This window comes from Cyprinodon variegatus, unplaced genomic scaffold (genome assembly GCF_000732505.1).
Source record: "Cyprinodon variegatus isolate N-32 unplaced genomic scaffold, C_variegatus-1.0 Scaffold46, whole genome shotgun sequence".
Classification (NCBI taxonomy): domain Eukaryota; kingdom Metazoa; phylum Chordata; class Actinopteri; order Cyprinodontiformes; family Cyprinodontidae; genus Cyprinodon; species Cyprinodon variegatus.
The window spans coordinates 641,215-654,080 of record NW_015150499.1 but is presented as its reverse complement, the minus strand read 5'-3'; the positions used below and the strand labels follow the sequence as shown (position 1 = coordinate 654,080).

Genomic DNA, 12,866 nt, shown 5'->3' with positions numbered 1-12,866 from the left:
AGACTACATTTGAGCCATACCTGTTTGAGTCACTGACTAGAAATACGAGAAATATGAGTTTCTGAGTGGTAAGTTGGTTATAAAACTGGGGTCTGTATTTAGACCTGTTCCCACCTGCATTGAATGCATGTAGGGATGGAACAGGATTTCAAACCAGCTGGTTGCCAGGCCTGCCGATGCACATTGAACTTCATTACACTGTCCAGGTAAGTTTTGATTCTTTTTTGGTTCACTTGAAATTTGAGGAAGGCCAAGAAAGAAAGACTGTTCTTCAGGCCTCATTATTCATGATGCATGGACATTCTGCAAGTAAAATGAGCCACCAGTCACAGCGTCTGCAGCATTTATACTCTTTACGGCATTTCCCATTTTTGGCTGGCTACTACAGTCTGGCGATGCTGATCTCCTTCAACCTCCCGTTCCTGTTGGTTCAGAATCCTTCTGTCCTGAGGTCTCTATCGTAACCAGAATTAAAAATGTAAATATTTTGGACCTATCTAAATTTATAAATAGTCCTTTAAATATTTTTGTCTTAAAATTAATACTTTTATTTTGAACCACCTTAGAGATTTTGTGGATGTAATGGTTTGATCATGTTTTAGGCATAACGTTAAAATTCAGAGAGAAACTTTCTTTTTTTTTGCCCTACGATTTGACTGGAAAGATGAGTGGAAAATAAAAGAAAAAAATACAAGAGATAATAATGTACAGGCAATAGCCCTAATTTTAACAGCTATTGAAATAAGTGTAAAGACAGACTGTTCCTGTTACTGGCATAATTGAGATAAAATATTAAACTACTACTCTGGGCAAATCTGATTTTTACTGGTTGAATTCCTGCTTTTCAACATATTCAGCAGGTTTTAAAGTCAGAAATTTAATAAAGTCATAGTAAGGGTTATGCCCCCCAGCAAAGCAAATGTTTTTGCCCCGCAATGATTGTCAAATATAAAAACCCAAGTGTTCTTGATCTTAAGAATATTAGTTAAGCAGTTATTATTTAGGGCCAGAGAGTGATAATCTGTTTTTAAAGTTATGCCAAAATCCTAGATATCAAAGATTTAAAGACTAATGCTTCAATTTTGAGTTATGAAACCTGTGTCATTTACAATCATATACCATCAGTCTTAATATGACTTTGTCTCCATAAATTTGTAGCAACGACAGTCCTCAAGAAATCCCACATTTCTTAAATATCCTCTTTATTTGTTTCTCCTCATTACAAATTTGACATTAGCTGATTACAGACAAGGAGAATGGGTAATACACTGAAATGATGCACGTAGCGTACATAAAAAAAAAAAAAAAATACCTTTGAAAATAAACGGTTTTAGAGGAGTTATTATTTAACACTTGTATTCCTAAAATGTCTTAGTGCTACTGGACTTGTTTGGACAAAAAGAAAGAAAAAAAGAAAAAAGAAAACGCTCTTCACAATCAGCAGAAGCTGTTTTGTTCCAATTTTAGATGTCATACAATACAATTAGGTAGCTAATTTACATCTTTAAGCAAAACAAACAAGAAAAACAACCCTGTTTTGGGTTCTGACATTTGATAGACAATAATAGAGCAAGAGTTTACGACTGCAGGTTCCATCACCTTCTATTTGTCTGATGAAAAACGGCATCTAAAATTAATAGTCAGTTTGTTGGTTGTACATTCTTAACTCAAAAGTGCATTTCATCTCGCCACACTGAGCATGTCTGAGCTGTCCTTGCAGGAGGAATACGTTGATGAAGTGAAGATCAGTCGGTTCTGCTCTCTATGTGGTCTCACTTGCTAGCAACTTTCTTAGGCACGAAAAAAAATGAACAAGGCACCTCTAACATTTTCTGAAACCGTAACACTGTTGAGAGTAGCAAGGTGTACACAGTAACATCCAGGTCTCATTTATTTCTGCACACTCAACCAAGCACCCTAATTCTTAGCAAAAAAAGAGATCTGAACACATAAAATAATTCACTCTGGGGTTTCCTTCGAACATTCATTATGTTGTTATAAAAAATGTGCTTATATCTACATGTAACGAACCTAACATTCTGACTGAGACCATGGGCACCATTCAGTGGGTTTGTTGGTAAATTTCCTTTCACAGTGGCAACAAAACGGTGGGACATAAATCTATATTGTTTTAAATATCCTCTCATTTCAATAAATAATGAGAACTTTAATAAAAAAAAAAGTGATGCAACACAGTGTAGAACAAAAGAGGAGTTGATAAATTAAATAAAACATTCAAAGCTACATATTTATCACCTTCTTTTACCACCTGAGTACATCTTTTGGTTCCTGGGCTGTATCCTGGTTCTGTTCTGTGCGCTGGGTGCTGGAATGTTAAGGTTAGAGGTCAAGGGATAGCAAGCAGGGAACGTGACGCTACACGGATGGTGGTGAAGCGACGGCAGAGCTTCAGGGAAATTAAAGGAGTGAAAGAAATAAGAGGCGGGACTTTTCCCGAAAGGTGTTGGAAAGATATAGCAGGTTGTGGTGGTGGTCGGTGTGTGTTCCTCGGTCTGCCTGCCCTGAAATGTCTTCCCTGCCTCACCTTCTTTAAGGATAAAGCGAGCATCAGCTAACACTCAACTGTGCAAAGCCGATCAACTTTATCTCATCCGGGATCTCTGTGTCATCGCAGCCGGAAGCCTGTGGAAAGATTTAGAATTAAATTCAAATAGTAATACGCAAACAACAGCAGTCAAAATACTTTCAGACCAAGGAAAATCAAATTAAAATCAGATTTTAAAATCTGTATTTGTGTCACTTCTAAGCACACAAACTAATTATATTCAATCAAAGTTATCCCTACAAACAATAAATTCATAATTCTTCTTTAATGCTGAGATACAGCAAGTATACCTCACTGTTATTAAAATATAAAAGAGGACAAATACATCCCAATCAAAGTAAGAATCACATGCAGAGCATCTGCACTATAGCAGGAAAGAGCACTTGTAGTAAGAGATACATTGACAAAGGAGTTTAACATACTTTACACTATTTATATACCTGAAATTAAATTGTACGAATTCCATTAAGACAAGGGGATTAACATATAACACAATATGAAATTGCTTATTTTCTATTGTCTTTAATTTTGGTGCATAAAAAAATATAATTGGCTAAATCCTTGATCTAGGGCAAATATTGGTTCTCAATTAGTTTTCTTTAAGTTATTTTCTGAATCAGTTTACAGGCTTTTTATTCCATCTGAACCTAACGGAAGCTGTGAAAAAGGACTTCCTGATATTAACTCGCATAAAAAGGATGCAGAATCATCTAAAAATATTATAATATTTAACTCAATATGCATGTAAAAGGTAGCAAATCCCGACAGATCAACTCAATCCAGACTCTGTCTTAGTTTCTTCCAATAGCCATTTGCATTAGCCTCATTACCATTTAGATGTGTCTACTTCCAGCACCGCATTTAATTATCAGTTTGATTTGTCTGTATCAACTGAAAATTATGTTTTCATTGAAACGTAGCAAGAATAAGAGTATAAATGTTTTATCCATTCACACCTTATCACAGAGAGCCTTGATTTTCTAGGCAACAGTGAGGCAGTGATGTCAGATAGGTCAGTCAATGTGAGCTCAGAGGCCAATCGAGTCTCTTGTTCACTTTATAAAGCTGCCACAGGTCCACACGCTTTATAAATTATATACATAAAGTGTTATGAACTGTCGCCCTTGTGAAGGTAATTATTGCGACTGCATGGCTTTTATGGTATTGCCCCTGTTACTCTTAGCTAAGCTGATAAGAAATAATGTGGATTTATAAGTGTGCTCAGTGAGGTGGCCTCCACAAATAAAAAGATGCTCTGGAAAACATACTAAAGGAAACTCAGCCTTTATAATGATCATCCAGAGATGTGAGCAATAAAAAAACAGCAAGGCATGGAGAGGAAAAACATGGCAGAAAGGTAAGATTGTTAAATGATACAACTCATAGCACAAATATTCTAATCTGAAAGAAAAGCATCCAGACATTATAACGATGTTTGTTCAAAAAGCTTGTCATAAAACAAAAGGGATATTGTCTTTGTCATAAGAAGAGAAAAAAGAAGTGGAAATAAAATATTTTTGTAACTTTCTTGTATGTCTCCTGCAGCATATAGAACAATTTAAAAAGTTTCTACAAGGAAACTTATTGACAGAAAGCAATGCTTCTTTTTAAGATGCACAAAGGCCAGATGTACTCTCCTGGTGCAGAGCTGTGTAGGTGTGTTGTTTTCTGTGAAGATTTATGAGTCAAGTACCACAATATATCACGCAAAAATCAATACTGAATTGGATTAGGTGCCTTGACCTGGTTCCACACTGTGTTTGTTGACAAACCAAAAGGTAGTAATTCAAGATGAGTCCTTTACCACAAAATGTAGTGAGGTTTATGAAGGCATACAGGATGACTTAAATAACTATTACATTATTTGTTTGAGAGATTTTTTTTTAACAAACTTTATAATTATTTCACTTGTAAACAAAGAGGTTTATGTAGTAATCCAGCACAGTACTTTGAACAAGAATTATATTTTTTTCCAGATTATGTCACACAGGAAGAAGACACACACATTATTGAACCATGTGGTGAAGAGGTGAGAAGTCAGGTTTTAGAAAGATTCACCACATTATTCTGAAAAGTAGGATCTGCATTTGCTCAAAACCAATATTTTATCAGACCACTTCTTGCTGCCATCAGAGCTGCAAGTCTTTGGGGATATGTCTCGACTAGCGCCGCATATCTAGAAATAAAAAATGTTCTTCTTGTTCTATGCAAAATAGCAAGAGCTTTATCAGATAATACATAAAGTATCTGTGAACAGGACTTTGTAAATCTTTTCATGTGTTTCATGTGTGTGTACTAAGACAGGTTAGCCATTTACCTCCTGGAAAGTCAGGACCTTCCTCTTAGAGCTTTTCTTTCAGAACTGTCCTATATTTTGCTCCATTCACTTTTCCATCACCTCTTAACTACAGTAGCTTAATCGCTGGTCAAGAAATAAGCTTCCCCCAGAATTAAATCCTGCATTCTATTAATGCAATATTACATTCTTTAAAACTGCAATGGATAGTTTTCTGTAGCATCAGCTCTGCTCTAATTTAGCATAAAATGTTTTCCTCTGAGTCACCCACAGAAAAAACCCAGCAACAGATGCTGATTCACCCTGGAGTCATTTGTTTTGCGAGACATCTTGCTACAGCAATGACTTCAGCAATTGCATCCTTCATCACACCATGCATCAACAGGCTGCTAAAGGGAGGGCACTGTAAGGCATCACAAAACCCAACTAAGACTGCCATCAGCCATCGGTCATGTTTAAAACTCACCAGCTTAAAGGTCAACACTTTATAGGTAATCGGGTCATCTACAATCTTTTGAAGGTTAGCAGCAACTGTAACAGAAAGAGAGAGAACAACACTGTCCAAATGAAAACATATGGAGAGTCAAATGTTAATGTCACCTGTAATAATTTTTGATTTGGAGGAATTTAAAGGGCAAATACCAAATGAAAGCATCAATTATAAATAAATCGTCAATTCCATTGTTTTTTAAAACGTGTAAATAAATGTGTATGGTCAGTTTGACACGCCACAGTAACATTTTTTATTAATTATACATCCAAATTTGAAGGATTGAAAACAAAAAGATAAGCATAAAAATTAGGTATCTTCAGTTTTATCTGCCCTGAAATGCTAGGGCTGCTGAAAACACATAGAGAAGTTAAGTAACCATGAGAAAAATGTAAATTGATCAATTTGTGGGGGAAGCAAAGTGTGTCCAGGGAAGTTTAAACATGTGATTATTATTTTGTTTGATTATATTATTTGCCTTGTTAATGATTCTTATTATAGCAGATATTTTAATAGATGTTTATGGTAAATTTGCCTTATTTATGTAAAAAAAAAAAAAAAAACACAAATTATTTGAAAGAAACAGGGTGTAACATTACCAACTGAGACGTCGAGTCCGTTGACCAGACCGGCTGAATAGAGCTCCTGGGAAACGCCATCAGCAGTGTCTTGTGAGGAAATAATAGGACAAATATTTGGCCTGCATCATTCCACTTAGCAGGTAATTGTGTTACACAGATTTGATGCTGCCCAAAGCACATTGATATTGCCCATTACGTACAAGTATCGATAGAGAGAGAGAGGATGTTATTAAAAAGGGAATTGGCGTTTAGAAAAATTCATTTAGATTGAGCTCTTACCTCGCCCACGGGTGAACTCAAACCGAATGTCATTTAGCTCCTTTTTGGAGTTCCTGGAAGAGAGAAGTATAAGTAGAAGGGTTCATTTTATCTGAAATGAAACATGACTGAGTAGTTGAAGGGTTAGGAAACAAGCGAGAAATCATGTCTGGCTGCAGAGATAAAAAGAGCATCAGCAACAGGAGACATTTGGACAGAAACACAAAGCTTCATCCTTGGATCAGATGATTTAATCAGTCTTTTCAGAACTAAAACAAAAAAAGTGACCAGCGGTCTGGCACATACAACAAGGGCCAAATCTCCTTTTACCTACTTATAAACCTTCAATGTAGACTGTGTTTTGTTATTGACATATATCAAGTTTTTACAAACCTAAAATTTTAAAACCACCATTATTTTATTATGTTGGTTTCTTAGTTTAGAGTCCCTCTAATAAGGAGGGCAGAATTGATGTAGGAGACAGTTTTTTCTAACCCTATTTACAATATCATTCATCATAAATTACATGTCCATTTTCTTGTCAAGTTTTCTTAGACTATATTCAGACATTAGTTTAGATACTGTACCACTACCCCAATTGCTTCTCAAATAGTCTTAACTAGGGGCGATGAATCCACTGACTCTCTCTGATGAGATATTGGGCTGATGCCTCTGATCTTTATGTCATCATCCTATATTGCTGCTGTTCCTTTTTTGACTCAGTTGAATTATTGCACATTTGAGTGATTTAAAAAAACGGCATAGCACAATACAGTGCCAACAGACAAGTTAAGATCATATGTCAGTAGATTTGTCAGATAGTTTGACCAAACAGATCATATTCTTCTGGGGTTTTTTTTAGAAATTTTAGTGGTAAAAAGCAAACAAAAAGATAAATCTGTTTTTAGATGTTTTGCACTAACATTAAGAGCAACTGAAATCATGTCGGATTGTGTCAGGGTTCAAAAATATGGAGAAAACTCTGAATCTCTAAACTGTAGCCACAAAATTCAGTAGCAATGTAAGTCTAAAAAAATACAGATAATTTTATTTTAATCTATTTCACTTATAAACTCTATCTTTAAATGGTCAAACAGGGTAGAAAAAAAAAATATTTACAGTACAAAGAGCGTTAACATCGGCAATGCTAATGAGACTTATGGCAAAATATTCAGCATTTGAATTGTGTTTTTTATCTGTTTTTCAAACAAAAAAAGCAACATTATATGTGTAAGTAAAAACATTCTGCATCAGATAACATCTATTTCTCACAGATATTCAGATTAAAACATCAGGATCAGAACAGAATCCAAAAACTGTAGAGCTTAGTATGAATCCAATCTATATATGAGACACAATGACAAACCTCAAACTGACTTAACGTTATTTGCTTCAAGCAACAATGGATGTCTAATATTTAAATTACCATCGTGGTGATAACAGTTGTCTACAAATCGAACACAGCTGCTGGTTGACTCAAAATTAGAAAGATCATTTATTTAGAAGCTATCATAAAAATTGCCTTCATTTATAGAGCATTTTGCAGCTCACTCTTTTGTTTATAAAAACAGTTTTAGACAGTAAACAGATTATAGGATGTAAAATAAGAGAGTTTTCCCAGTTATTTTCATCTGATCAATATAACTTAGCAGAATTTTGTGAATTCTGCTTTCTAAGTACAGACTTCCCTGTCCTGGATGCCTTTGTATTCGCTGCAGTAACCATTCTGTATATTTCCCATGTGAATCATATAAAGGGAGTATGAGCTCTATTTGGTCCAATGTTTACTCACTCAGACAAGGTGAGGGAGTAGTCACTGAACTGTAAGAGGTTATTTCTGCTTCTAAACTTGATGGATTAAATCTCTAGTGTCTGTAATCTCTTGAGTCTGAACGGTGATGCAGTGCTCCATCCATCCACACAATTGTTTGCATTTTACTTCTCTCATTACTCCATCTGTTGAATTACATGTTTAGGGCTGTTTGTAACCAAAATAACTTCTCCAAAATGCAATTCAGATGAAATCTAGATAGCATTTGAAGTAGCTGAATGTATCACTGATGTTGATTGACTGAGCTTTTACTGTGACTACCTCTTTGTGCTCTCCTTCATCTTAACTTTAATATTGAGAGCAGTGCATTGAATGCTGTTTAGTTTTGTTTCTCCCCAAGATAAGGCCACATCAGGAGTTACTACAGTAGCAGCCATTCAAAATGGCCCTTCACAGTCAAACACCAGCTGAATGGCAGCCCACTTCCCCCCAACTCCCAGTGAAATCCCCCCCCCAACTCCCAGCCACTACAGTGACCCCCTCTTGCATATTTTTTTTTAACCTGACTCCACTCTTTCACTGAATTACATGGTCTGACCGGGATATAACACTTCTCCCTAGATCTTAATGTCCACAAATCATGACAGAAAGAATATTTTAGTACAAATATTGATGTTCAAAAAGGAACTGAAGGGGGACCAGCAAAGGACCAGCCAAGGGCCCATCAAGGAATGTGGGGAAATTTTGAATGACTACTACTGTACTACAACCAGCATTTTTGTTTTTTTCTCACACTAAAAGTATCTCTGGATCTGGGATTATGTGCTTCTTCTTTGTGTTTGTATGCTCTGCCTTCTTAAACCCCCGGTACGCCATGGTAGATGGCCACTCACACTGAGTCTGGTTCTGCTGAACCTTTCTTCCAGTCAAAGAGGAGTTTTTCCTCCCACTCTCACAACATGCATGCTTTGCATGAGTGAAGAGTCTATGATAGAATGCAGGCAACACTCAATTGTTACAACATGCATCACACAATGAAAACAGTTTGGTTTCGTTAGAACTAATCTTTGTGAATGATTAAATTGATTAGACTTTTTAAAGTGCATATGACATATGTGTCTATGTTTGTGTAAAGGGGTCAACAAATATCTGACTACTTAACGCATATTTGAACACCAAGTGTGAATGTTTGTTTTATCAATATCTGCTGTTATATAAAATATGTCAGAATTTAGACTAATAAGAAGAACCCTGTGTACACTGACTTCTGAGCAGAGGCGTTTCCTGTCCTGGAAAACGAGTTGCCATTACAAGACTATGTAGACAGCGATTACTCATCCCCTACAGAACCTTCACCACAATCTTCACCACTCAGGACCTGTCCATTAAACAACTTGACTACTTTCTCCAATCTTGAGGGGTGATGTATAGCAAGTTTTAAGACAAAGTGGCCTTTTCAACATCTATTCTACAAAGTTATTGCAACTTTTCTTTTGAGGTAATGTTCTTTAACCTTGTTCAGTCTTTCTAAAGCCTAATCCCAGGAGGCGAAATAATATCACCCTGCAGCAGCTAAAGGACAACATTATAAACTGGGAGGTATCCACACCAGGATAGGCTACTCTATAGAGAAGGCGAGTGTCTTTGTTTCAGGTTGGAAAAACAGCAACAAAAACAAACAAAAAAAATTATATACCATCACAAATTAATATTATGTTGTGTCAAATACAATCTTTCCTACTTTGATGACTTTGATGGATTTAATAAAAAACATTATATAGAGCCTTTAGTGTAGAGATATCCACATGGCCCTGAGCTACTGGACCCTAAGTAATTTTACATTGCTTTAGACAACAATTTTAGCTCGGTCAGTGAACATAAGCAAATGATGCATGTTAATTTTTAAAGTGAATATAAAAAAAAATATGCCTTCCATTTTTTCATACTATTGCATAAACAAACCACATGTGTGTAAGAGAAGTCCTTTTTCAAAATTCTCCACCCTTCGAAAGATGTGCATATGGAAGCATAACCAGCAGCATGGCTGCATTTCATTGGCACAGGATGACTGGAGTATGATGGGTTGGTGTGTTTATACCTTTCTAGGTGCAGGTTAAGCATCACTTCCAGGCTTCAAAGTCGGTTTACAATGACCACGGTGAGGGTTGCTTATAGTCTGCTATTGAAAATGTTTAAATTTTTATGTTCCATGTATTAGTTACGAATCCCCCGTATGTTATACTAAAAATACAACACAATTTACATAAAAAAATATTGTATAGGTTTGTTTGCCTTTAAGATGATATTCCTAAAATAGAAGTTTTTTTTTACGCTTATTAGCCATGTTTTTTATGCTTTAGCTATTCATATTTATTCAAAGTAGGACTACAAATATACATTTTACTTCAGCGGTCTTTAAACGTTGCATAAAAGTTTTTGACAAACAAGCAATAAATATCCTGTTTTTGCTGAAAAATAAATACAAAATTATAACCAACAAAATATTCACTCAACAAACACATGTAAAAAAAAAAAATTGTATCCCTTTCTTTAAAAAAAATTATTTTAGTGTTTATCAGGCAATTAAAAATAAATAATACCTAGATCAAGTACTTTAATTCATTTAGGACCACATGGTAAAATGCTGGTACACCAATTTTAAAAACATATACTTTATGCAACTAAGTAATTTCTACTCTTATACGTAACGCAATGATTTAAATTCAGATTTTGTCATTTAATAGGCTTTAATGTTGAGGCCTTGTTTGTAAACAAATGTATTAACTTTTCTGTTTGTACCGATTTACTATTCTTGTTTTTTCTCTTTATGTTGGTCCATAGCAAACAGGTTTTCTCCTTTTTTCTTTATTTTTCAAGGGCTTTAAAACCAAAACATCAAGCAGGTGTTCAAACACTCCACTGGGAGGACAACAATAAAGGTGAGTGATAGTCCTGTGAAGTTTTGTCATTACAATCAACACCAACACATGACCTTTTAACTTTCAGAGTTAAAGCCTTAATGAATGTATTTGCTTTAAGAAAACTATCCACCGCAATGATGGTAAACAAGTTTCATTAGAAAAGTAATTAAATTTACCATAAACACAACTTCAGAAAAAATGTTATGTCGCTTACAATGAGCAAACTATGCAGGGGACAAATCTCATTAGTATTCCACATACTGATACAAATAATAAAGTAGCAGCAGTCTAATTGCCTATTATCTCCCTCAACCCTGAATCACTGATGTAAAATGTGTAGAATAAATTTGCAAACAATGTTTTATCTTATATTACACATTAAATTACAGAAGTCTGTGGTTTAGGAGGCAAGCAGGACTTTATATTGTTAAAACTGAAAACCTCTTCTGGCAAAAGATTATTTTGGTTTTATGTCCATTCATATAAATCGCTCCACAAACATATATGCCACATTTGAGAGGAAATTGAAGCCATACCTCAATTAATGTAAAATGATTTTTTTTACAAACAGCACCTTGTAAAATAGTCTAAGCTCTGTTTTAGTTTCACTATGTTATGAGACACCATGACTACTGTTATTTTTAAAGAAACTGGCCTGGTTTTGCATTAATAAATGTGGCAACACCCATTAGATGATCAAACAACTGCCCAAGTTTAAAGTGCTGAAACTCTGCAGCATTCATTTAGATCACTTAGGGGCAGCATAAAACACAAACAATGATTCTGAAGAATCACAGAAAAGGCAGCACCACCAACACGGTTTTATTTTGGTCATATGTGTAGGAAGTGCATATAACCTTATTTCAAACCTTCAAAAATGATGGAGAATATAACAGTCGACCCACTGAGGACGTTTCAGTTGTTTATCTGTAAAGGCCAGCTTCCACATGCCGACAGTAGAACCGACAGGTAAAGATGCAGCAATCAGTTTGGACCTTAGTTTTTTAAAATCTGTATTTTCCAAAAGAGAAAGGTTGAAGCTAAAAAGATAAAAACATAGCAGTTTTAATATATGTTATCTGTAAAAAAAAAAAAATGCTGTTTTTTGAAAAAAAGCAGTCTGAATGGTGAGTGAAAGATATGTTTGTTCATGTTAAGTTTATCCCAATTTTATATGTTCAAACAATAAAGAAAATAAAAAGTGCTAAAAAAAAATATACCTGAAACTTAACACAAGTAAACCTTCCCATGTTTCACACCCCTGGCAGATTGAAGTTTAATCTTTTAATTCTACCCCAATATTTCTTCTGGCTGGAAGTGATATGCAAAGGGAAGAAAATATTAAAGGGCTGCTGAGGAAGTCTGTCTGACCTAAAAGACTTGGACCTGAAATCTTCAAAACACAACTGGAAATATATAGCCAGTTAGGAATAGGAAGGGTTTGTTTGACTTCTGTAATACCAAACTAAATGTTTTCAATTAAATATTAAGTAGAGTATAAGTATATATATATATTATACACCTTTTTATAAATAAAAACTGATAAATTATTGTTTTCAACTTAACACCTTTATATATAATTTTGTAAATTTTGAAAGATGCAGGTCTAATTTCCTGTATATAAATATTATCATCGGCATAATTAAATTACTTCTATGGGTTTTTTTGCACTAAAATTAGCAAATTCCACAGATTTCCCAACTTGCTGGAAGAACACACTAAACTAGATTTCTAGATAAAATCTCTGACTTGTGATACAAACTGAATGCAAAATGAACAGCTGACAGTCCATTTTAGAAAATCCAGTTTCCCTTTTAAAAAGCCTCCTTCTTCTTTCTCCCTCTGACTTTATCTTGGTTATTTTGAGTCTTTTTTATTGTTAGATTCTAGATAAAACCAAAGATTTTTAGAGCCACACAAAACTGGAAAATACTGGATAGTCCATGCAGCCACTGTCTAACATGGATGCCCTTCATAGGATGG

The 12,866-nt window shown here is 34.9% G+C and overlaps 1 protein-coding gene across 3 annotated transcripts in view; it reads right to left on the bottom strand.

Annotated features, from left to right (window-relative positions):
* Positions 1-1,204: 1,204 nt before the first annotated feature.
* stk39 (serine/threonine kinase 39) overlaps positions 1,205-12,866 on the bottom strand; it is a 32,452-nt gene continuing 20,790 nt past the window's right edge. For 2 of the 3 annotated variants that reach the window (XM_015370407.1, XM_015370408.1), the window contains 4 exons: positions 6,213-6,265; positions 5,952-6,020; positions 5,329-5,393; positions 2,569-2,643 (listed from right to left, as the gene is read on the bottom strand). In XM_015370407.1, the coding sequence (XP_015225893.1) occupies positions 2,569-2,643; positions 5,329-5,393; positions 5,952-6,020; positions 6,213-6,265 (262 nt within the window). Of the gene's footprint in view, positions 2,644-5,328; positions 5,394-5,951; positions 6,021-6,212; positions 6,266-12,866 lie in introns of all 3 variants that reach the window. The other variant, XM_015370406.1, reaches the window with a different exon arrangement.